A 27,558-nucleotide genomic window follows, 5' to 3' on the forward strand; every position below is an offset into this window, starting at 1 on the left:
AATTTACCCTGGAGTAATCTTTCTCTTCATCTGAAAGATTGTACGAATATGTCTGTTGTTGCATTTATGATCTAAAAGATCAATGAAGCCAGATGTTAAAGATGTTTTTAGTTTTTATCATTTTATCAGGAAAAATTTAAATGATGTCTGGTAACTGGACTTTTAATGATACGAATGCCTAAATATTTTACACTATTTTTAACTGGGATACCATCTAAAAATGTATCATCTATAGCATGAAATGAAATAATCTCACATTTCGAGATTGAGCTTTAAACCAGAGGCGCATGAAAATTGTTCCACCAGTTCCAGGACATTAGGTGTCGTTTGTCTTTCAAAAATAGCGTAGTGTCATCAGCTAGCTGTGCAATTTTAATCTCCCTGTCAAATATAGAAATTCCTTTCAAATTTTAATTTTGGTTAATTCTCAGACAAAGTAATTCTGTGGCTATAAGAAATAAAAACGGGGATGTCAAACCTTTTGGACGTGTCAAAGTTAATGATCACTGAACTGTTAATAACTTTATAAAAGATGGTTACAGTATCTATAAATGATTTACCAAATCCAAATAATTCAAGAGTACAAAAACCTCTTCCTGTTCCCTCTTGACATTGTGCTGGTGTGTGACATCATCAAAGTGACAGGTCTGATTACCGATGATGTCAGCAGTGATGATAAGATGTGAATGATGTGTATTGACAACTTTTAATCACTTTTATGATCTAACTAAACTCTATTAATTTGATTTGAGATTAACAAAATAAGATGAATTTAAATTTCTTGTCACAATCTTTCCTTACTTTCCTATATTGTAGGTTATTCTTTTTTATTTATAGTTAGTTACTTTAATCAATTTCACTCACATTCTGTGTTGTTCATTCAAGCTGACATACACAAGAACTAATGCTGGTAGTAAGTTTATGGGAAACACGATAACTTACAATATCTAATAAGTGGTAAATCTATTTTCATCATTTAACATTTATAGTATTTTGCATAATTTTCTCATTTCCTCTAACCGCTCTTCTAAAAAATATTTTTGTGACGATGAATGAATGTTATTTTTTTATTAGGTGAAAAGCATGTTATCAAAATAAAAATAGCTCAAATACTAAAATACAAACACTACAATGTGTTACTGAATTTTGCACAGCATGAAACCTTTCATTTAAAAACATTTAAAATAACATAAAAACATAAAACACTGAATCTTTAGTAGCAAAAAAACAGTATTTCCAGTAACTGTAATATGATTTGATTATCAGAGGCAGTGGGTGTGGTCAGTGAGTCATATGGCCCCTCCCTCTTTATTTGACTCCTCCCCCACATCATCATAGCCTGTTTTTAAAAACAAAAGCAAATTCATATTTTCATTCATTGTTATAAATGCATCAGGATTTAGTTTTAAAAATGAGCAACATGATGAATAAAGTATATGGTTATGTAAAAATTGACAAAAACTGACCCAACAGGTTTCTCTCATCTTCATTGCTGTTCTTCACATCATCATACTCCTCCTGATCTCCCTCTGATACACATGTGAAATAAAACCTCACATTGTGATTTTAAAGGGATAGTTCACCCAAAAATGAAAATTTGATGTTTAACTGCTTAGCCCCAGCGCATCCAAGATGTAGGTGACTTTGTCTCTTCAGTAGAACACAAATTATGATTTTTAACTGCAACCGTTGATGTCTGTCAGTCAAATAATGCGAGTGAATGGGAACTCCATCTATAAGAGTCAATAAAACTTGCTTAGACAAATCCAAATTAAACCCTGCGGCTCGTGGCAACACATCGATGTCCTAAGACACGAAACCATCTGTTTGTGCGAGAAACCGAACAGTATTTATATAATTTTTATTCACTTCTAAAACACCACAATGTCCAACTGTGTTCAGCATTCACTTAGTGAGGTCTGATACCCTCTGACAGCGGCAGTGATGTCTCGTTTTCATTGAACTATATGCGCGAGACATCACTGCCGCTGTCAGAGCGCGATCAGACCTCACTAAGTGAATGCTGAACACAGTTGGACATTGTGGTGTTTTAGAGGTAAAAAAATGATATAAATACTGTTCGGTTTCTCGCACAAACCGATCGTTTCGTGTCTTAGGACATCAATGTGTCGCCACGAGCCGCAGGGTTTAATTTGGATTTGTCTAAGCAAGTTTTTTCAACTCTTATTGATAGAGTTCCCATCCACTCACATTATTTAATTGACAGACGTCAACAGTTGCAGTTAAAAATCATCATTTGTGTTCTACTGAAGACACAAATTCACCTACATCTTGGATGCGCTGGGGGTAAGCAGATAAACATCAAATTTTCATTTTTGGGTGAACTATCCCTTTAATACAGCTTGTGTCACTGATTATGTCATTGATCTCTTTCCTACACATACCCTAATTTTATTTTAAAATATATATGTAAAATAATTTAAAGTAATTAAGGCTATCCCTAATGATGTAATAATTTTAACCAAATTCTCAGATGTAGACATTAATTATACAACCTTCCAAAATCCTCAACTTTGTAAAGCTCCTTTTTTGATAAATGTTTTAATAACAATTTTATAAGAAATTCCTTTAATGTCGGATCCATGTGAATCAAAACATCTTAAACCTCATTGTATATCTTGGCACAGAATTTGTACTTTAACATATAAATAGGTTCTAATAAGGTAAAAAAAATATTCATAGGATGTTATCCTGTAAATACTTCCATTAGTAGATATATTCATACTGTTTGTGATAAATGTACTTATACATCATTTGAAGATTTTGATCATTTAATTTTTTTATTGCCCTATTTTTTGGATTGACTTTAAAATGAACAAAACTCTTAATTTAGAGCCTTATGACATTTTACTTTGTTTTCAAACTTATTTTTCTGAAAAACAAAATTACACAATTAACCTTTTCATTATTTTGGCAAAGTTTTGTGTTCATAAGACAAAAATAACTCAAAACAAACCCTCATATATTACCTTTTGTGATACTGATCTCACAATATACTTTGAAACCCTTTCAAACATGAGATCACTTTTTGCATTGTACTTGTCTGTGATTGAAATAAGTAAAAAAGAAGAAAAGCTTGATCTCTTTCTCCTCATGACTGTCTGACACTATTAGTGTTGTAAAGGCTCCTTTACGAGGGCTTTTATTTTGACATTCACGTCATCTTCCAGCTGAGCAGTCACGTGACTTAAGCTGCTGTTGCTGCTGAACTGTAATGCTCTGTAGAGCCGATCGCTGAAAGGACATTTATTGCTGTTTATTTGTGATATTTGCTGAAGAATCACCTCAAAGTGTTCGCCATTGACCTGCAAGTAATCCTGTTTGTCTTATTTGTGTTTATTGAGATCGGTATTGAGTTATTTGTGTTTAATCATGTCTGCAGCTGTTGTTTCTGTTAGTCCAGCTGAATGACGCTGTTCATGTGTGATTATTTCTTCTGTTTGTGTTTGTATTTCACTGTTCTGGTTTACAATGATCAGTTTGCGCCGTGATTTGATATTGAAGCTGTTTATATCAGAAGAGCGATTATCCGTGATTATATCCATATATGGAGTTAAGTTTATCATGTCAGATGATCGCTTATGGCTTATAATGTACAACATGATGCCGTATTTTCCTCCCTTGGATTGTATATTTCATGGAGAAATGTTATTGATGAGGATTTAATATACTTTGACTGCCTTTATGTACCAATGGACGTTTATTATTGTATATATGCCGAACTATTTTCATTCTCCTTTATTATATTTCTTGTGCTCCAGACTAATGCCTCTACTGCCTGTAACTGATCTCTACCTGTGAAATACCTGAATCTCTGCGGCTTATTTTGATCAATACATCCTCTAAACCTGATGACCTTCTCCTCTTCCTTATATAAAGTTGTGCTCTGACCGGCTTCACTCATATAATTATAATTAAATCAGATCCTGGCAGTCAAAAGTCTCTCCAACAGTTAGATTTACTCCTGATGAAGTCATGATGATTCATTAATGGTAGAAACATGTTCAATATTAGTGGATGATGATAAAATACAGTTCTGTGTGACTCACCTGTTACACCTGGAATGCTCTGTCCATTAATGATGACATCATCATAATGCTCCGGTGTGTCCACTACATAAACATGAAGATATAAACAGAACAAATGATACATCATCATATCAGAACTGAGCATCATTTCAGAGGTATTATGTTAAACACACACAAACAAAAGAAGAATAAAAATAAAAACACCTTTTTTAATATTAAAGTGCTGTCCACTCGTCATGACATCATCATAACTCTCAGGTGTGTCTTCTACAAATTGAACATGAGAAACACATACAAAATATAATTTATATACATTTTTATATATATATATATTTAATATATTATAAATATTTCATATCCTATTAAATAATAACAGAGCGACACCTGTCTCACGATCTGGTTTCAGTCCATCAGTGATGACATCATCATAGTATCCCGGTGTGATTTCCTTCATCATCTCTTCTGCATCAAAACATGTTTATATTTTGAGTGTTTTTAATATTTTGGGAAACAAAATTTAAAATATGCTGTTGCAGTTCTTGAGACCATTCAGCTTTTTTAATCATCTGGTAATGAGTGAATCATGTGATCAATTACTGACCTTTCAAGCCACTGGTGACATCATCATAATACACAGTCTTGAACTCTTTTTCTAGTAAGAAAAGTTTTAGTGTTGTGAACAATTGAAACATTCAAACACATTTCATTTAGTGGTAAAATATGTGAAATACATTTTATCTATTTTTTAGAGTTTGTAAATCAAATAATTTATTTTAGGTGTTGTTTTGAATATTCTTCAGTTCTCTAACCTGAGAGAAGCTCATCAGCATCTTCATACCCAGAATGCAGTTCTTCAGAGATGAGACTCCCTGTTAAAGGAGCAGAACAGTCAGAAACATGTTCATCATTACAAACAGACTGAATCCTCATTTCCTTTGGATCAGAAAGCATTTTGTTACTGAAAACACAAATATTAATTACTTACATTTTAAAAGCATTAGAGGCAGAAATCTCATGTTTTAGAGGCCTATTAGTAAACACACATGTATCCTCACATGAACCCATTCCTCACTGCCTTCCAGAAATACACACAGGAAGAGACACTCACTGACACACACACACACACACACACCTGCAGCTCTGTGGTTTTCTGCAGGAGGTTTAACAGGTCTAATAATAGATGAACATCAAGTGTCTGACAGACTCTCTTATTAATTCATCATATTAAATAAGATTCAGGGTTCATGTCTCACCCCTCTGAGTGAAGTGATTGTGTCTGTGATGAATCTCCTCATAAACGGCCTCAGTCGTGCTCCTGTGTCTCCTCTTAGAGAGAGCTGTGAGTGTAGAGAGACAAACCTGCTGTCAGTTCACAACACATGACTGATCACACACTGAATAAGACACAATATGACAGTCTCTGGATCTCTCCTACCTCTCCTCATCACTCTGTTCTGCTGAATCAGTATAAGCAGTGGCACTAAGAGCAGGAAGAGCACAACTCCCAGTACAATCACAAGCACAGAGAGAGACGGAGGAGTTTGTGGAGGAGAGACTGATGTTGAGCTCACTGTCTGAGAAACTGGAGGAGAAGATGATGTTGTTGTGGCAGGAGTAGTGGACACTGACAAATCTGGCAAATCTTTGAAAAAGACACAAACACATTCAAAATCAAATAAAAGCAAATGATGGTTTAAATACACAAATATTATTAGCACTAAAATTACTAATATTGGTCAGTGATTTTCTGTGACCTGCACAGGTGAGTCCAGCGTGATCTTTGTTGGAGCAGTCAGTGTGGTTCTTCAGGGAGAGAGGACAGTCCCACAGGTGAATCTCATTCCCTCTGCACTCGACTCTGTTCAGCCACACAACACCTTCACCAGCACCAAAGACTGAATTCCCATCAGCCCTCAGTGCTGCTCCACAACCCAGCTGTCTGCAGACCACCTGAGCATCGCTGATGTCCCACAGATCATCACAGACTGAGCCCCACACAGCGTTATGATACACCTCCAGCCTCCCAGAGCACCGGCCCTCCCCTCCACTCAGTCTGAGAGGAACATTATCTAAATTACACACATCAACATCACTGACCAGATTCAGCACATTTACAACAAAACATACTGAAACTGAACAAAGATGGCTTTAAATGTATAATTACAATTATGAATTTGATTAAGATTTTAATGCATATAATTTTTTGTTTAAATGCACATATATTAATCATTTATTTGGAAAATACAGGCTTATAATAAAATGTAAAAGTATTGTCAAAAAAACTTACTTGAACACTGTCTCTGGTGAGGAGATGGTGAGGTAGAACAGGTCAGACGACTCTGAGGAGATTCAGGATTTTCCTCCTCTGAGATTAAAAATGAATTCAACTGAACATTAGGATACAGAATCATTAGTCCTGACGGCACCTCAGATCACTAGAACAGTTTCTGTTTCCCTCTTGAAATGTTTAGTGCGATATCTTTGTAAATTAATTTAGTTCTATTCATTCATATTATTATTCACAATACTGTAAATATGTTAATTATCTGTAAATGTTTATTTTGACTTTATACTATTTATTTTTTATTATTCTTAAATGTTATGATGTGTCTTGTTATATTTATATGCATGGGTGACATTGGGGGGGGGGCATCTTTTTCTCGATGTGATCCGTCGTCAGCTCCAGTCCACTACAATTTGGAGCGGTTAAGGCCCGGGTATACTTCATTTCCCACGTTCCCCTCCGTCTTGCGCACAGTTGAGCGCGCAAGCCTTTCTAAAAGATAGGCTACTCCTTTGCCCATCAGCGCGGAAAGACGCGTTCGGCGCATGCAAACGCACACCGTCTGTGGTCAAAAAAATTCGGCTGCGCGGAGAGTCAAAGCTAGTCCACAGTCTAGTAAACATTTCTTGCTTGCGCCGACTGGAAACACATGAGAAACAGCAGGAGACAGGAGACATTGCAGTACTGAACACTGAACGGCCCATGCATGTGGATTTGGATAAAACAGTTAATCAATTTGATGCCATGCCCGAAAGCCGTTTATCCCTTCACAGTGGCGTATAGTTGACGGGCATGCAGGGCTATTGAATTATTTTTCTTATTATCATGATACTTTTATCATTAAATTAATATTGCAATTTATTTGCCACGCGATCTCATAGCGCATCACCACCGACGCGCTGCGAGGACAATAAAATATTAGTTATCTTACTCCTCATTTAAAGAACAACTTGTTTAACACAAAATACTTCTCGTCTCACGAAACATACTATTTTTTTCTCACTATGGGCCGCAGGAGAAATATTAAGAAAATAATTAATTCAGATTCATCTCACATTATCTCTAAGAGAATATGCGCCGTTATTGCAGCGTCGGATGCCAAAAGCTCAGTCAGTTTTTACTTTCAGTTTCTGAATAACTGACTGGAGTTTGAGACTTCTTCACCCGCATAACTCTTACGCAAAGTTTGCACATTGTTTGTGTGATATCACCTGGCTCTGCTTCATGGTTTAAAATGGAAATATTTTCAATATTGCGACGTGGCATTTTTCTTTATCATCAGTTGCTCGCAAAATGATGGACACTGAGTCACACGTTGTCCACATAATTCCCCGTGGCCGTGATAATAAAATTAAGTGAATTATTAAATAAATGAGTAAATAAACAAGCAAAAAACGTTTTGTAGGCCTACTTGCAAAAAAAAAATAATAATAATAATACGCGTTAAATACACGTTAAATACACGTTAAAAATCTGCTTGAACGGGTCATTGTCATTGGCTGCTGAGAACTTGGGTCAAACCATTTCTGTGAGCCTAAGATGCCACCATTTAACATGCTAGATCAGCTTATTCTGCTCTTTTATTTGGTCATTTTGTATAATGTAATATATTTAAACTGTTTTTTTAATGAAAAAATAGATTTAATTTTTCCACTTATGCATTTTTTATTTTATTATTATTTTATTTATTTTACAACGCCCTTACGTTTACTGACAATAAAATGCAGCATTATAAGCTCACTGAATGCAAGTATGCTCTCTCTCATATGACCTGCAAAGTTTTTTCTCTGGTGTGTGTTGGGGTGGGACACTGAAGAAGATTGGTATATGACTTGAGTCGATAGACCTGCTGCAAAGTTTTGTTCTAAAGAAATAGTACAGTTTAGTCATACACAAATATAATTTTAAACTGATAATAATCAGGGGCGTAGCACCAAATTTTGGGCCCTGGGTACAAACCATCTTGCTGGGCCCCTGTACCAAATACCATAGTGATACCAATGGGTGGGGTATTGCATTTTTATCATAAAAACACTTAAAATGTAAACAAAATAAGCCACACTCTGATTAATATATTTTTGTTTCATTGTCAAAAGTACTACTAACTTGCTAAAATATCCTTTATTGTCACAATACCCTTTTTAAAGTGTAGGCTAAGTACAAGTTAATTACTGATTATTTGTCTGTTTAAAATAAATGCAGACTATAGAATCACAGGGTACACTAACCGCCAAACTAGACATTCAGTCTTTGCATTACGTTTTAAAATAAGTCATTTTCAATCATTAAGATGTGCATTAAACTGAGAACAATCCTGTACTTAATGTAAGAGCGTGCGCGAGCTAATTTGCATAACAATGCGGTAAAATAGGCGCTAACGATCTGTGTTTTTGCGGGTGTTAGATTTTGATAATGGAGGGAAATATACAGTGTTTCATGTAAAGTTCTGACTCTGGGGAGAACTGCAGCAGAAAAGGAGACAAGCTGCGCAGCTGCCTGGAGTGGCAGTGTGTTGAGCTCCAGCTCCGCCTCCGTCTGCTTCTCACTCCGTTATTTACTCAGAAATATTGTTTGCTCTATAAAGTATTGGTATATTATTCAAATAGAGTACGAACATAAATGTATGCTATTCTACCTGGAGTAGATATTTATGTTAAAACAATGTCAATGCTCGATGATGCATTTGTAGCTCACCTTTCTTTTCAAAAACCTGAGTGAGCAACTGCTTGCCCTCATTTGCCTTTCTCTCTTTAATCTTCTTTTCTTTTCGTTTTTGAGCCCCTGATTTTCCTTTCTTAAGGAAAGACATGACTCTTCCCCTGTCTTCCTAGTTCATATCACGGCTAACTCCAGCTCCTCTCTCATTAACTGATTCACGAATCACCGCAGGTCCGCAGAAGCACCTGACCTGCGGGTCGTACCATTTACATTGATTCGAGAGGGGTGGTGGGGCCCTGCACAGCATGAAAATGACTTTTTTTTATACCAAACCAGTGCCTAACTACAAGTTTAGTTTTGCACAGCAACTTTTTTATTTGTAAATAAATGCTATACAAATGTTAGTGCATGTATATGTATGTATAGAAAACTGACTTCTAAGGGCCCCCCCCTGCCTCGGGCCCTGGGTACTCGGTACCCTTTACCCCCCCAGTCCGACGCCCCTGATAATAATGTAGACGCTCCCTCTGTGTTTGTGTCAGAATAGGGTGCGGAGCGCAAGCTCAAACCTTTGTGACATACTGTATCAAAACTATGTGAAATAAATTATTTCTAGTCGACTAGTAGTAGTTCATTTAAGCCATTAGTGACTAATCACATTTAAATTCATATAATTTCTTAAATACTAGAGAGAATAAACCATATTAATGAGCGTTTACGCAATATCTATATGACTCTGTGGAGTCTTGGGTAGCCTACTATATAGATATAACCCTGCATTAAGAACCGGCAAAAGTAATGATTATAAAAGTAGCAAAAAAAAAAAAAAAAAAAAAAAAAAAAAAAGCAAGGAGACATTTTAATTGTTTATTAATAAACTAATGTTTTCTGAATCAGTGTCGGCTGCTAAGATGTTGACATTGCTGACTCTCATCATCTCCACAGAGATGCACATTTCATTCGATTAGGCCTACATAATCAGAGAGTAGCCTATTGAATTATTTCGTTTAAAAGTAGACATTTCACGCTTTCTGTATATTTCTCATGTATGTGAGGCAAGCAGCCTATATGCTGAGTTTCGGATCATTTAGCCTATAAGGCACGCTCCAGTTCACCTGCGAGTGATCGCGCCCGCGCATCTATGTCAGGATTATATTTTCTGCTATATTTTGCTTCTTATTTATTAAATCCAGGCAATTGGTTGATGAAACATTGATTCAAGTTAAGATACAATTTTTACAAAACGAAATTCACTTAAGTTTTGTTTTGTAGAAAGCCTTTCTTTAAAGTGAATTTCGTTTTGTAAAATTGTATCTTAATTTTAATCAATAGGCTACTCTGTTTATGTAGAATAAACCGAATGGAATGCTCATTCTCTCTCTAAGCGCGTCCATGAGGAGACGAGGAGAGCCAATGTCAACTTCATCTTTGGAGCCGACACCGATTCAGAAAACATTACTTTATTAATAAACAATTAAAATGTCTCCTTGCTGTTTTGGTCATATTCATAAGACCAATATCGAATCCCAGGCTATATGCCTTTTTCAGTTGACACCTCCCACTCAATAAATTGCAAAAGGCTTAAAGCTTTGTGTTGCTTTTGATATGGAACAAAGACTCAGGTTTAAAATTCTGTCCATTTCATTAAGAAATTCAAGCAATAAATACCGTTTTGGCGCTCTTTAATGTGGCATAATAGATTGTTGTAGATTCTGGGTACTGCATGTGCGTTATCAAACACATAGCAAAAGATTCGTGCCAGTTTCATTTTTGTTCTGGATCTTAACCTTAATATATATGCTATATTTATGTAAATAACTGCAGAAAGGCCGCACTGCAGATAGATATGCATTTCATATGACGGAAAATCAAATTAAATCGGCTGAATTGCCTGTGCGAGCAAGCTTTAACTAATCTACAGCGCAACATCGATGCACAAAAAAAAATATTTACTAATTCAATAATTTTTTAATCAAATATTAATTTACCGAATTGAATTAGAACAGAATATAGCCTTTTAATATATGTGTTTTTTAAACGAAATAATTCAAAGCGAAAAGAAATAGGCTACTCTCTGATTATGTAGGCCTATCCGAATGAAATGTGCATCTCTGCGGAAATGATGAGAGTCAGCAATGTCAATTTTTGTTTTATTAGTAAACAATTAAAATGTCTCCTTGCTGTTTTTTGCCAGTTTCATAATCATTACTTTTGCCAGTTCTCAATGCAAGGTTTATGCGTGCCCTTGCTATATTGCGTAAACGCTCATTAATATGGTTTATTCTCTCCAGTATTTAAGAAATTAAATGAATTTAAATGTGATTAGTCACCAATGGCTTAAATGAACTAGTACTAGTCGACCAGAAATAACTTATTTTACATATTTTCGATCCAGTATGTCACAAAGGGTTTGAGCTTGCGCTCCGTTTAAATCTATATTTTAAAATTATATTACTAACCTGGGCAGCGTTTCCCAAAAGCATCGTAAGCCTAAGTTGATCGTAAAAACGATCGTACGAGTGATCTTAATATTAAGGTCTGTTTCCCAAAAGCATCGTAACTTAAGTTGCACTTGAAAATGATCGTAGATCTACGAGTGCTCTGGAGTAATCGTTAAGCCCTAAGTGCATCGTAAGAAGACAGAGTTATGAGGTCACCTACAGGACAACCGGCAGATTACACCTTTATTCAAGTGCAATGTGTATAACATAGCTAAGGTTTTGACTGTATTCCTCTTAAATCCTCTTTGTTGTTTAATATGAAAAGAAAACGGAAGAAAATAAAAAAATAAAAATACACATGATGTCATAAATAGTGCTGATAAAACATGTCTGCAATAAAAAAATTGTCTGTACACCTGTAGAAATTGGCTAGATGAAGTACATAATTTGTACTACTGTCACCCTATACCCTTTATATAGGCTTTATATAGGCCTACCACCTATGGCCTAAAGCTCTATGAAATACTATAGGAGTTCTTCCAAGTGTTTCTGAAGTGACTGACTTTACTATAACTATAACTATAAACTAAATTTTAAAACATAAACAAGTTTAGATATTAACTTCAAAAACACTGAATCACAGTTTGATTGATTTCACACACAAACACACACACATACACATATATATATATATATATATATATATATATATATATATATATATATATATATATATATATATATATATATATAAACTATAATTAATTTAAGTTAAATATAGACACTATGGTTAATTTATGTAAGTGAGAATGACAAAATAAAGTAAACTGTGACATATTATGCCCAAAAATTCTTCATACAGTGGACTACCAGTAAAATTGATACAAATTTGGAACCAAAATTATTCAGACACTTTGACCTGACCATGTTTTGCTAAAGTGTTATTTGAGATCTTGTCATATTTTACTACCATTAAAAAAAAAAACTATAGTGAATAATTTGTAATAATGAATGAAATGTTCAAGGTGTCTGAATAAATTGTGGTTTGACTGTGTGTGTATATATATGAAGACTTCAGATGCAAAAGCCTCTAAGTGCCATCTGAAATTTTCTTATAAAATGAACAGTTTTATCAAGCTTGTAGGCCTATGTTTATGTTCAGTTATTTCACATTAATGGAAAAGAAAATGACCTATTAATTGCCATTAAAGTGAAATTACTGAACCTAAACATACAAGCTTGATAAAAATGCTAATTTTAGAAGAACATTTCAGACGGCACTTATAGGCTTTTGCATCTGAAGTCTTCATATATATATATATATATATATATATATATATATATATATATATATATAGCTTAAAGAAATCGTCTGACAATTACATCTTTGTTTAGCTCTACCTCCTCCAGAAGAACATTAATTTAATCTTTTTGAAAGGTACCTTTATTTATTTATTTTAAACCACATCAGGTGACGATTATTAGGTTAAACGTTAAAGGATACGATTTTATAAGGTAATATTCAGCACTTGAGAAACGGACAGCGACTCTTAAGTAGCACGTAGAGCGCGTTCTCGCGCGTTCATGTTAAGGGCATTTTTGGGAAACGCACGTGGAATTGCCCTGGGCTGGGTTTCCAATAACGATGTATCTTATAGCTCTTAAGAGCGCTTTCGTGCGAGGTTACGAACGCTCGCTGCAATTCCACGTGCGTTTCCCAAAAATGCCCTTAACATGAACGTGCGAAAACGCGCTCTACGTGCTACTTAAGAGTCGCTGTCCGTTTCTCAAGTGCTGAATATTACCTTATAAAATCGTATCCTTTAACGTTTAGAATGGTTTAGAATAAATAAATAAATAAATAAAGATACCTTTCAAAAAGATTAAATTAATGTTCTTCTGGAGGAGGTAGAGCTAAACAAAGATGTAATTTTCAGACGATTTCTTTAAGCTATATATATATATGTGAAGACTTCAGATGCAAAAGCCTATAAGTGCCGTCTGAAATGTTCTTCTAAAATTAGCATTTTTATCAAGCTTGTATGTTTAGGTTCAGTAATTTCACTTTAATGGCAATTAATAGGTCATTTTCTTTTCCATTAATGTGAAATAACTGAACATAAACATAGGCCTACAAGCTTGATAAAACTGTTCATTTTATAAGAAAATTTCAGATGGCACTTAGAGGCTTTTGCATCTGAAGTCTTCATATATATACACACACAGTCAAACCACAATTTATTCAGACACCTTGAACATTTCATTCATTATTACAAATTATTCACTATAGTTTTTTTTTTTTTAATGGTAGTAAAATATGACAAGATCTCAAATAACACTTTAGCAAAACATGGTCAGGTCAAAGTGTCTGAATAATTTTTGGTATATATATGTGTATATGTGTGTGTGTGTGTGTGTGTGTGTGTGTGTGTGAAATCAATCAAACTGTGATTCAGTGTTTTTGAAGTTAATATCTAAACTTGTTTATGTTTTAAAATTTAGTTTATAGTTGAAAAAAGTCAGTCACTTCAGAAACACTTGGAAGAACTCCTATAGTATTTCATAGAGCTTTAGGCCATAGGTGGTAGGCCTATATAAAGCCTATATAAAGGGTATATAGGGTGACAGTAGTACAAATTATGTACTTCATCTAGCCAATTTCTACAGGTGTACAGACAATTTTTTTATTGCAGACATGTTTTATCAGCACTATTTATGACATCATGTGTATTTTTATTTTTTATTTTCTTCCGTTTTCTTTTCATATTAAACAACAAAGAGGATTTAAGAGGAATACAGTCAAAACCTTAGCTATGTTATACACATTGCACTTGAATAAAGGTGTAATCTGCCGGTTGTCCTGTAGGTGACCTCATAACTCTGTCTTCTTACGATGCACTTAGGGCTTAACGATTACTCCAGAGCACTCGTAGATCTACGATCATTTTCAAGTGCAACTTAAGTTACGATGCTTTTGGGAAACAGACCTTAATATTAAGATCACTCGTACGATCGTTTTTACGATCAACTTAGGCTTACGATGCTTTTAGAACAAAACTGTGTAGCAGGTCTATCATCTCTAGTCACACATCTCAGTTAGCCTATGTGTCCCCACCCCAACACACACCTGAGAAAAAACTTTGCAGGTCATATGAGAGCATACTCACATTCAGTGAGCTTATAATGCTGCATTTTATTGTCAGTAAAGGTAAGGGCGTTGTAAAAAGAAAAAAAGGCATAAGTGGGAAAATTAAATTATTTTTTCATTAAACTGCAATTTAAATATATTATTTCTAAAGATTATACAAAAATAACCAAATAAAAAGGCAGAATAAGCTGATCTAGCATGTTAAATGGTGGCATCTTAGTAAATGAATGGTACACCCCCTTAAGCTCACAGAAATGGTTTGACCCAAGTTCTCAGCAGCCAATGACAATGACCCGTTCAAACTGATTTTTAACGCGTATTTCACGCGTATTTAACGCGTACTTCACGCGTGAAGTACACGTCAAATACACCAATTTAACGCGTTGATTTTTCATATACATTTCATATATATTTCAAATACGCGTTAAATACTCGTGAAATACACGTATTTACCGTGTTGTTGACGTGTTAAATTTCACGTGTATTTGGCCCTCATGGCCTTCCATAGGGGGGGACACGTCCCCCGCACTTTTAGAAACAGATGATTCTGACCCCTGCTATTTTTTATTTTTTGGAATTCAGCGTGAATATTTCCGGCACCGGCAGTGTTCTCTGATTTGTTACTTAGATTTGAGTGAACTAACATTCAGCCAATCACAGAGCGAATCATCTCTTGGGCGCGTCTGCTATGAGCTTCAAATCTCTTGTTGCTGTTGTGAGTTTTCGTTCGTTCATTCACTTTGCTATCAGGCCGTCTGGGATAAAATGCACCCCAGAAAAAAGCAAAGGACGATTACATCCTTTTTTCAAACACACACTGTAAGTATGTTACAGTATGTTGCAATGACACGAATCACGCAATAAAGTTTTCATGTTATGATTTAAACTAACTGTTACTGTAACGTCAAAAGACAACAGAACCCGTATGAACCTCGTCACGCGCCGGATTCAGTGTGTTAAATGCTCTCCTACTTGTCTCTTTGTATAAAAGCGTCTGCTAAATGGGACGTAACAAATTATTGGTTTCTTCTGTCTTTTGTTGCCAACGTGCTGCTCGCGGAGTAGAATTATCCTTTCACAATAAATCAAAATTGTTTTGCACCGAATATCTTAAAATACTTTATCAAATTTAAAATATATATATTTTTATACTTTATGTAAATATTCTACTTTATGTCCTAACTGGTCTGTAGGAAAGGCAGGCTGTGACGTCACTGACAGAGAGGGGACAGTTGCTCAACCTCTCCAGAATGTGTACAGGTGCGATTTGTATAAAAAAAGCAGATTGACTATTTTAAGGCAGTGTTTTCTTAATTGGAACTGCTTGCCAACATTTTAAGGAATTACACATCAATTTAATTCCTTAAAACAAAAGATCAACCATCAATCACCTTTATTTAGTGCTTTTAATAATACAGATTGTGTCAAAGCACTGAACAGTATCAAATAGGAGAATAGAGTAATTTATAATGACAAGATTAAACACTGAATTTCCAGTTTAAGGCATTTAATTATTGAATGCAGAGACGTCATTGTCTAGGTCAGCTCAGTTTAAATAGGATCTGTGTAATCAAATCAACGATAATCGCTAGAAAAAAAAGATAACATTTTCTATTTTATGTTCAAACTGTTAAATAAAATTAGTTTTATGTATAAAGGCTGTGTGTTCCAATAGTGTTAACTACTGTATTAATTAATGTATAATTATAATTATATTAATTAATGTATATTAATGTATAATTCAGTTTGGAAGTTTTGATTAAAAATCTCACTTCGATCTTGAAAATATTAAAAACTTGTAAATATATTTTTTTAGGTGTTATTGATATATTTTCATAAAATGTATGCTGTATAAAATTACTGTAGATGTAATCTGTATACTCATTTAACACAACTATTAAGAAGTAAGAAAAGTTATTGTTCAAATGTAGTGCAACTGAAATATTTTAAATATCATAAAATATCTTTATCTAAATAAAGTATAGATGGTCTCACATTGGTCTCAAAGTCCTGCAGTATTTTTAAATTTTGAGGATGATTTCACAAAAATAGGTTCCTGTAAGCTATCACGGCATGTTCCCAAAATTGCCACTAGGGTGCTGTAAAATGCCAATTGGTATTCTATTTAGAATTTATTATTATGAATATCAGCTTTGGGTCACATCACCATACAGCTGTCCCCCCCACTTTTAAAATGGCTGCTACGCCCCTGACTGGAAGCTTCAATACCAAGGTAAATTACTTGTGTGTGCAAGTACACTTGGCAATGAAGCAATTTCTGAATCTGATTCTGAAAACATCTCTCAGTGAAACATCATCAGTGTGAAAAATAATTTAAAACTCATAAATTTTAGGCTCTTTCCATCAGCTCAGTTTAGTTTTCCAGAAAGAGTTTACTCACCACATTATAAACATTGTTTTTAAAGAAACCTGACTGTTGAGATCATCATTTAAATATCATCTCACTTGAGCAGGTGATTTTGGCCACTTCATCTTCATTACAGTCATTCTGTCCCCAGGGTGAAGATGGACACTGCCACAGATTTGAATCATGTGGTCGACATTTCACTTCATCCATCCAGTTAGGAGCTGATTTCACTCTTGGTGTAGAATCAGACAAAACACCAGATCTTCCACAGTTCAGCTCTTGACAGATCAGACTCACTGTGTCTGTTTCCATCTGATTCCAGCACACATTACCCCAGGATCCATTGTAGAAAACCTCCACATTCCCTTCACAGCCCTCAGTTAACCTGATCTCTTTAAACTCTAGATGGAGAAGGATGAGAATCAACTTCAACTAAATAAATTATTGATGAGAATTGTAAAAAAAAAATAAATAAATAACAAAAATGCTACATATACAAAAAATATGGAAAAAGTTGTGTATTAAAACCACTGCAATCCAGGTTTTGCTAAACCAAAAATATCACCTAAAAATAACTGGTTAATACAAGTCTAATGTATGCTGCAAACACTGATATCATGTACACAGTGTATATTTACAGATGCATAATATATTATACAAAATATACTACTTGATTCTGCTTGGTCAATAAAAACATTTAAAAAAAAAAGATCATCATCCATGGCAACACATTATATCAGACTGACATTGCAGTCATACAGTCATAGTTGAAAAATAAACTCCTTTAAGATGATACTAGACCCATCAGCTCCTGATCATCCTGGAGTTATTTAAAAATGACCAGCTGTACATTATCATGGGCTATTTTGTGAAAAACAATTAAATGTATCTTTGAAAATCATTTACATTACTTTACTGTTTACCTGAGCACACGACTCCTACATCCTCCTTGTGTTGACAGTCATGTTTTCCCCAGCCTGGAGAAGAGCAGCTCCACAGGGACGTCTCATTCCCCTCACACTCCACCTCATCCAGCCATATGGGTCCAGAACCAGGACCAAACCAGGCTGGTACCTGCTGGTTACTGAGGGCCACTCCACACTGCAGCTGTCTGCACACCACATGGGCATCTTTAATATCCCAGGAGTCATCACACACTGTCCCCCAGGAGCCGCTGTGAAAAACCTCCAGCCTCCCTGCACAGTCTCCCCCAGAACCCACCAGCCTGATGGACCCGCGACCTGATATTCAGAGAAAGAGAAACACATTAGTGATCACTAACAACTGAAGAATCTGCCCAGATGTTGCTCTTCTCACCAAGGCAGGTGATTGACAGCTGTTGTGTGGAGCTGCAGTTGAGAGTTTGTGGAGAGCTGCAGTTCCCCAGATGAGCTTCACTCCCAGAGCACTGGAAGCCCGTCACACACTCATGACTGTGTTCAGGACTGGATGAAGAGGAGCCGGAGAAGTTCAGCACAGAGCCACAGCCCAGCTGTCTGCAGACCACAGAGGATTCAGTGAGACTCCAGGAGTCCAGCAGAACTCTCCTCCAGACCTGATGGATGGAAACTTCCACCTCCCCCTCACACTGTCTCTCTCCAGACAACCGCACCAGACCATCATGAACAGCCAGAGAGGAACCTATGGAGAAGATGTCATGTTTTACTAAAATAAGTAAATTCAGAATATAGTGAAATAGTGTTTATATATTATACAGAGAGTTTTTGGTACCATAATGGTCTCAGTGTCAAATAAGTTTACCAGAGCAGATGACTCCAACATCTCGTCTATGAGAACATTCAGCTCGACTCCATGAAGAGATGGAACATTCTGAGAGTTTTGTTTCATTCCCGTCACAATCAAACACATCAGCCCAGATTTCACCACTTCCCTCTCCAAACCAGTCTGATCCCACAACAGACACAACAATCCCACAATTCAGCTGTCTACAGAGGACACTGGCAGCTCTCATATCCCAGCATGCATCACACACTGTGCCCCATTTACTGAAGTACTGACGCTCAACTCGACCAGAACAGATGTCAGGACCATTGACCAGTCTGAGGTCAGTGTAACCTGGACAAAGAACAAAGTTTAGTTAAACAGATGATGAAACATGCAAATCAAACCAAGAAGAAACCGATCAGATAATTACATTCTAGTTTAACAATTAGATTTCTCTATTGAAAGGCTGAACTTTGACATTTTACCAGAACAAATCAGTCCAACGTCGTTGTCATGGGTGCAATTTATATTATGTAAAGATGATGATTTACAGCGTCGAATGTGTGATTCACTTCCTGTGCACTGAATCTCTTTTGATCCAATCTGACCCTTTCCTTTTCCAAAAGCATCTTCTCCCAGCACCTGTACAGGAATCCCACAGTCCAGCTCTCGACACACAACCTCTGCATCCTGCTGGTCAAAGGCAGCAGCACACACTGAAACCCATCGTCCTCCAAAATACATCTCCACTCTCCCAGAGCACAGGTGAGATCCGTCCACAAGTCTTGACCTTCCGTAGTTTATGGTTTCTGATTATATTTATACAACAGAGAAAACTATATGTCATTATGATTGTGATATAGACATAAAACAACAGAAAGTCCTTTAATTAATAATGGATTTTTGTAATAGATGAAAGTAAATGCTAATCATCAAATAATTTCTTATGAATTGCTCTGAATATAAAGCTCCAAAGTTGGGACATTTTGTAAAATTCAATAAAAACCAAAATCTGTAATTTGTTAATCCTCTTGAATCTTTTTTAACTGACAAAAGTACAAAGAAAAGATTTCTGATGTTTCTGCTGACCAACATAATTGTATTTCGTAAATATAACAAATTTAATTTTGATGCTGTAACACACTTAAAAAACGTAAATAAAATTGAAAAGATTATATAATATCCAAGTTACACTGTTTTTAAAACAGTTCACAGTGAGCAGGTGAATTGGTAACAGGTCAGGGGATCATATTTGGGTGTAAAAGAGCTTCTCTGTCTTTGCAAGCAAAGATGGGTCACGGCTCTCCACTTTGTACCAAATTTCATGAGAGAATTGTCAAATAATTCAAAAATCACATGTCTTAAAGCAAGATTGCAAAGTATTTATGTCTTTCACCACCTAGCATATATAATATTGTAAAAAGATTCAGGGTATCTATTCAGAGAAATCTAGGGCAAGGTATAGGACACCTCAGTTGAATGTGTGTGACCTTTGACCCCTCAGACAGCACTGCATTAGAAATCATCATTCTACTGTGTTAAATATAGCCACATGGGCTCAGGAATACTTTGGAAAACCTGTCACTGAACACAGTCTGCTGCTGCTTCAAGAAAAGCATCTTGAATCTCTGTTACACGAGGAGAAAGCTTGTAGAAATCTGTTCAGTGCAGAGATGGCGGTGAGTTCTCTGGGCCCGAATTCATCTCAGATGATCTACAAGACAATGGAAATGTGCTACATGTGGTCAGATGAGTCCATGTTTAAGCTTGTTTTTGGAAAAAAAGGGATGGCATTTTGAAAAAATCAGGTTCTCAGTCCCAAAGACGAAAGTCCCATCCAGACTTTCATCAGCGACAGGTGCAAAATCAAACATCTGTCATGGTATGGAGGAGCATCAGTGCAAACGGCATGAGTGACTTCATATGTGTGCAGGAATCACTGACATGGAGAATATTGGGATTGTACAGAGACATAAACTGCCATCAAGATCACATGTTTCCTGGGAAGCAAGACAACACCAGGCCTCATTCTGCACGTGCTCAGAGTGGTTTCTAGACCATAGAAGAGATGTGCTTTACTGACTGCTGTTCAGATCTGTCTCTTATTGAAAATGTACAGCATCATGAAGAGGAGAATCAGACAACGACGATCACAGACTGTTGAGCAGAAGTCTTGTATCAGGAGAGATTGGGTAAAAATGACACTTGCAAAACTGGAACAATTAGTATCCTTCAATTCCCAAATGATTAAATATTGTAATTGAAAGGAAAGGTGATGTGACACAGTGGGAAACATGACTCTGTCCCAAGTTTGTTTGGAGTGTGTTACATCATCAAAATCAAAATTTGTTTATACTTACAAAAAACAATAAAGTTGTTCAGTGAAAACAATGAAAATTTTTTCTTTGTACTTTTGTCAGTTAAATAAATGTTAAAGAGAATCAACAAATCACTGATTCTTAATTTTATTGCATTTTACAAAATAATCCAACTTTTCTGTAATTGGGGTTTTAAATGACACTGAATAATTTTAAATTGCATGTACGATACATTTGGAGGTCTGATCAGAGATTAATTAACATGATGATGTATGGAGCAGCTCACCTGAACATTTGACTCCAGCATCTTGATAATGACCACAGTAATTATGAACACCCCATCCTAATGATCCACAGTTCTTCAGTGTTGACTCTGATCCACTACAAGCCACATAATCCATCCAGATTGGTCCTGATCCTTGTCCAAAGTGAGCCTTACTCACAGCCTCTAGAGCCTCTCCACATCCTATCTCTCTACACACCACTGCAGCATCAGTCTTATCCCAGTTATAACTACACACTGTTCCCCACAGACCAGCATGAAGAACCTCCACTCGACCACTGCAGGGACTGTTACCATCAACTAACCTAACAGTCTCCAAATCTGTACATGAAAGAGAGAGAAAGAGTTTAACCACAGTAGAAGTAGAACATACAGTCATCTGTAGAGTACAAAGTCAATAAACATGAGATATATACATAAAAAAACTGTTAAATACAAAAAATATTACAAACTTGACAACTAAAGCTGCATAAGAGTATATTACAAATAATCTTGTCATCATTAAATTGGTTGGCTGTAAAAGTTCAATGTCAATGTCAATTTTATTTCTATAGCACAACTAAACACAACACCAGCTGACCAGTGTGAAAGCTGTAAAAGTTAAAATCATTTATCAAATATAATTAATAAATGAATAATCTAGTGTCACAAGAGCTTATTTATATTACACAGGCCTCTATTCAGTTTCTAGTGGTCTAATGCCATCATAGATAAACTGCTTAATTACACATGTACAATTTCACATCTTTACAATCTTTTTTTTACTCACCAGATGTTGTTAGAGTGACTATAGAGGAGAGTAAAACGAGTGTCAGACATCCCTCCATCTTCTTCTGCTCGACACACTGTTTGTTTGACTCTGTTTCTCCTTCTGCTCCCTCAAACACACTGAAGAAACTGGCTCCTGTCAGTCCCCTAAAGAGAGAGAGACTCTCACAGCTGCCAATGACACTCACTGTTACCTTATTAGACACAACAGAGGAAATCATCAAACACAATCACTGACAAATCAGAAAGCAGCATTTTTATTTTCTCCATATATATCAATAAAGTGTGAGCGCTGATGAGCGGGACTCCTCCTCCAGCGTGAAGAGACACTTCACTGAGGACAGACTCGTGTCAGTCATATGTCAGCGTGGAGATAAAGTCACACTAAACTTAAAGAGATTGAGAGAGAAACACTGCAGGTTATATTCAGCATCAAAGCCTGGATCTGCACACACAACATACAACACTGATGACTGTTTCTGTAAGTCTGATCACTTACTGACAATTGTAACTTAGTAGAAGTAGAACTTTTTTCATTAATTATTTTAATCTTATTGTTTCTGGATAAAGTATGCTATACATGGATTTTACAGCTTTGTTCTTTTATTGTAAAATATTTGATTACACTATACACTCTAAAAAAATGCTGGGTTAAAAACAACCCAAGTTGCGTTGAAAATGGACAAACCCAGCGGTTGGGTTAAATGTTTGCCCAACCTGCTGGGTAGTTTTATTTAAACCAACTATTGTTTAAAAATTGCTATATGGCTAGCTTAAAATGAACCCAAAATAGTCGGGAAATTAAAAACCAGATGCAATTAGAGGCAACAATAATAAACAAAAGGTGAATGTTTATTAATAAGCTTTAATATTTTATTAATATAAATTTAATAGTTTAATAGTTTATTCATATAAATTTATTAATAAGCAATTTAATAAATGTTTATTGTTTAATAATTATTCGTTGAACATTAATAAATGTTCATTTACAACATACTTTGGGTAAATTTTAATTAAGCAATACAGTAATTTTTAAACAATAGTTGAGTTAAATAAAACTACCCAGCAGGATGGGCAAACATTTAACCTTACCGCTGGGTTAAAACAACCCAATTGCTGGGTTTGTCCATTTTCAACCCAACTTGGGTTGTTTTTAACCCAGCATTTTTTAGAGTGTAGTATAAACTATAGTATAAACAGAAGTGTTTTTAAATAAATTAAATATTATCTACATAAATAAGTAAACCTTAGAGAATAATAAACAACATCAATAAACATGTTTAATGCTGCAATGCTGTATTTGTCCAGCAGATGGCAGTAAAACACCTCTTATTGAAGACTACAAGGGTCTGTCCCTGTGTTGAGCATGAAGGAGTGTGAACATGTTTCAGGACAGAAATCAATGGTTTTTCTTCTCTTATAGCAACATTTATAAGTAACTTGTTTCATGTAGAGCTCATTTTCACTGCACATTAATTTACACTTTATCTGCTGTTGTAACAGACTATAGTCTATGCACAGAGCGACAGAATGCACTCTTAGCCCGGATTTTATATTTACTTAAAAATATAATTACAATATACTTAAAATATTTAAGTTTGGTTGCATTACTTATAAAATATAAGTAAATTCTACTAATTTGTGGGTGTATTTGAATGTGTTAATAAATATAAGTTAAATGCACTTAAATTATGAAGTTTTTCTCCTGACCACGCCTCCTTCACACTGGTTTGCGGCAGGTAATGACGCCATTTTGTCGTAGTGTGTGTGAATTCAAGGAGCTGTTGATGAGCAGTTGGAACATTTGTTTTGGCTGTTCTACAGACATTTTTTCCTAACATTTACCTTTTTATAGTTTTTCACCAAAGGAGAAAATCACAATTTTTAAGTTACCATCATCGAGGGTCAGGGTTTGTTTTAGTTGAGCTGTTGACCCTTAACTTCTTAATATTAGATTTTGTTTGGGCAGTTTTAACTGCAATAAAACCAACCAGACAAGCAACGTTAAAAGATGATCAGGTGGTGTTGGTTATGTAATCACTTAATCATTATTTGATCTGAATCACTGAACTCATTTAGAGTCCAATCTCTGAGTTAGAGTTACATTATTGATTACAGCAGCACTGTGATTCTACAGCAGATGATCAACTTCTATAATATATATATTTTTTTTAAGTTGTCCTTATCACAAAAAATATATATATATATATATATATATATATATATTTTAGGCACATACAGACATCAAGAATCAGCCTGTGAATCTCAACGACGGTGACAAGCAACATGTTCTGATAAACAGATCAACTCTGAACATTAGAAAACAAGCTGCTAAAAAGTCACAGAAAAACAGCAAAATTTAAATAGTGAGAATAAAGAAATTACTAAGACAATTCAGCTCATAATTTATTCATGCAGCAATGCATGATGGGAGGCATGGATGAATTTTGATTGGTGGCAAGTTAACTTTCTTAGTACATTGAACTTAAATATACTAGTTGTAATAACTACAAAGTAATTAATATTACAAAACATTTTAAGTTAAATGAACTTGAATTATTAAGTTCACATTACTTAATCATTACTTAATTTTTTTAGGGCAACCAGTTTCCTCAAATTTTTTAAGTAAATTCAACTTATCAGGGCTAACAGTGTGTCATCTTTAGCAAGAGTGATTTAATATCAGGTTTTTCACTGACAAACTTTAAATTTGCCCTGTAATCTTGAATATTTGGTCTTTTCATGCGACTTTGATGCTTCATTCTATAAGAAACATTTAGTATTACATAATAAAAAAAATCTCATAACAGATACAGGTTTGTTCCTCGTATTAGTAAAATATATTTTCAGCATAAAAAAGTTTCACCAATAAACAGAACTTAATGGAATGTAACTCAGAACAGCATGTATACATTAACATATACTTTGTATTGACTGAAAATTATACAAGATAAAATTCTTATTGTATTAACACTGCAATTTCAGTAAGACAACATTTGTAATGTCTCCTTAATGCATTCTAATACATATTTTCTTCAATTAATAAACTCTTATAACAAAATAAAGTGTTGTCTTTACTGTATCTTTTCCACCCTTTTTCTTTTTTTCAGTTGGCACATATGAATACAAACTCTAACTGCAGGTGAACAAATATACCAACTAAATTTCCTGGAGCATGGAGGTGAGTATTACTGAACATAGTCTTTCAGGCAGTGAGGTCTAATCACTTTTCTTCCAGACTTTGTTATAGAAACAACAGGAGTGTCTGTGCTTTGTTTGAGTCTGTCACACTGTCTCTGTTCACCAACAAGTCTCTGTTTTTTCCTCTACTGTGTTTCTGTCCCTCCTGAGGTGTCGGCGGTTTCTCCTCAGAATGAGTCGAGCTGGACGTCATCAGACCTGCAGTCCACAGGATTCACAACTGTCGCTTTTCTCCATGTTTTGTTCCTCTGGCTGGACACGGACTCTGTTTCCTTGTTTTAGAGGATCTAGATCTGTTGCATGTCTGTTATAATATGCAGCCTGACGGTTCTTGTTTTCAATCCGTCCTTGTCGAGTGTGAATGACCTTTGGTTGCAGCAGGTTATCATGAGCATCAGAGATCTGGTTCTCCTACTGAACAATCGCTGTGCTGGACTCCATTGTGATGGTGTGTTTCTCTGATCAATCATGGTGAGGTTTGGAAATCAGAGAGGTAATCAACGGTGATCAGGTAGTTTCTGTTGTCTAAAGTGAATATATCTGTCCACACCTTAGACCATGGGTTACTGGGTAGTTTGTGAGACCACAGAGTCTCCTTCTGCTGTTTCACATCCATCTACAGATGTCACATTTCTCTATGAATGTCTTTATCTGATCATTCATCCCCAACCAATAAACACATTCTCTTGCCCTTCTTAGGAATCCCTCTATGATCAAATGTGAGTGAATGCGCTGAACAATGACACCTCTGAGAGCGTCAGGATTACAACTCTCTCCTCTGAACACAATTCACTCTGTCCACTCAGTTCCTCCTGAAAAGAGTGGTAATGTCATTTGGCAAGTCTTTTTTGTTCAATGGTCAACCTTCCTGAATGAATCTGATCAGTGTTTGCAATTTTCTGTCTTCACTTGTTTCCTCTCTGATGGCCTGGAGTCTTTCTTCTGCTATATGTACATGCTGAACCGTGTTTATGCTTTCAATCTCCATTTCTACTGAACTCTCTGATGCATGTTCAGGTTAGTATGAGCGGCTCAGCATGTCAGATAGCAACATGTCCTTCCCTGGGATATAATTGACTTCACTGTCATATCTCTGTAGTCTGGCATCTTCTCAGAGATCTGTTGAGTGGTCTTGGATCTGTGCATATCCTGAGGTTTCCTGATGACAATATCAAGACTGTTAATCCAGTCTGTGCTGCAGTCTACTGGTGTGATGATCCCTCTTCACTGAAGATCATTCAGCTCTGCTTTAAGTGGCGCCATCATCGCCACAGGGATCCTTCTCTCTTGCAGTTTACAGCTCTTTTATCTCTATATTCTCACAGCGTCCTCTGTCACTCATCCTTCAATCGCTCTGTTGTCCTGCAGATTTGCACACACTTTTCCAAAGTCAAATCCTGCTCTCTTAAAAGTCTGTCTCTCAAAACAGAGCTGGATATGCCGCAAACATTTCTATCGCGGATCAGAGTCTTTGATCTGGAGATCATTCTTAAGTCCGTTTCTTATTTTGTCAATGTTCTCATCAGAGCTGATTTCTGACAAAAAACGGCACCTTTCTGTCTCGTTCACTTTTGGACTGCAGTGGTCATCCAGTGCACTTGTTTATCTGGTGTCGAGGTTGGGATCAGGGTCTCACACAGCTCTGAAAACATTCAGCTTCTCCAGAGTCCGCCAAAGTAAGATTCATATACAAAGTGAACTCTTCTTTACACAATTTTGCCAGATTAGTTGAGTTTGCCAACATGTTTCAGTCTATCCTCTATTACAAATGTAATGGACGGTTAACGCCAATCTAGTTGCATCAAGGGTGTAACTTTGGTTTGAAAAGTGGGGGGGACACACATCCTCTAGGGGGGTCCGGGGGCAAGCCCCCCCGAAAGAAAATTTTGTACATTTTAAAGATCTGGTGAACTTTGAGAGTTCAAAATAAAGAGCGCCAACCCATGTTCAATATCCAAATTGAACAAAGAAAAAGTCTGTGCATTGAGTTGTACCTGAATCCACTGTTAAAAATAAATCATCCACCCACCAAACACCCGATGATATTCTCTGATTTAGATATCTGAACCTGATCATCCCATTACAATTGTTCACATGCCCCCCTGTAGGAAAGCTTACATTTTAAATTTAAATGCATTCTGAGAGCAAAATCAAGTGACTCAATGAAGAAATTTGTTCTCTTGTAAACAATTTTGTGCTCTAATAGTATCTATTTATTGGTGATGGTAGGGCACATTAGTCATGTACACAGCATGTAGTAGGCTAAAAGATAGTTCATAAGTGGTCAAACATGTAGAGTACACATTTAAACCATT

General features: G+C 35.7%; 1 protein-coding gene across 1 annotated transcript; it reads right to left on the minus strand.

Annotated features, from left to right (window-relative positions):
• Positions 1–4,853: 4,853 nt before the first annotated feature.
• On the minus strand, positions 4,854–25,859 carry LOC137024534 (scavenger receptor cysteine-rich type 1 protein M130-like). The gene is made up of 15 exons (XM_067392199.1): positions 25,794–25,859; positions 25,442–25,609; positions 22,044–22,236; positions 21,271–21,595; positions 19,159–19,457; positions 18,710–19,024; positions 18,227–18,589; positions 17,872–18,189; positions 17,047–17,349; positions 13,045–13,060; positions 6,337–6,386; positions 5,804–6,118; positions 5,485–5,691; positions 5,303–5,386; positions 4,854–4,918 (listed from the first exon to the last, which is right to left on the minus strand). The coding sequence occupies exons 1-15, from the start codon at positions 25,857–25,859 to the stop codon at positions 4,854–4,856; spliced, it is 3,087 nt and encodes a 1,028-aa protein (XP_067248300.1).
• Between the last annotated feature and the right edge of the window lie 1,699 nt (positions 25,860–27,558).

The sequence above is a fragment of the Chanodichthys erythropterus genome, chromosome 8, assembly GCF_024489055.1.
Source record: "Chanodichthys erythropterus isolate Z2021 chromosome 8, ASM2448905v1, whole genome shotgun sequence".
NCBI lineage: Eukaryota > Metazoa > Chordata > Actinopteri > Cypriniformes > Xenocyprididae > Chanodichthys > Chanodichthys erythropterus.

Coding starts and splice junctions, on each gene's coding strand:
- LOC137024534 (XM_067392199.1), bottom strand. CDS start 25,859: ATGGATGTGAAACAGCAGAAGGAGACTCTGTGGTCTCACAAACTACCC. Junction 25,610..25,793: donor CCAGTAACCCATGGTCTAAG/GTGTGGACAGAT, acceptor CTGCAACCAAAG/GTCATTCACACTCGACAAGG. Junction 17,350..17,871: donor TGTAGGAGTCGTGTGCTCAG/GTAAACAGTAAA, acceptor TTCTCCATCTAG/AGTTTAAAGAGATCAGGTTA.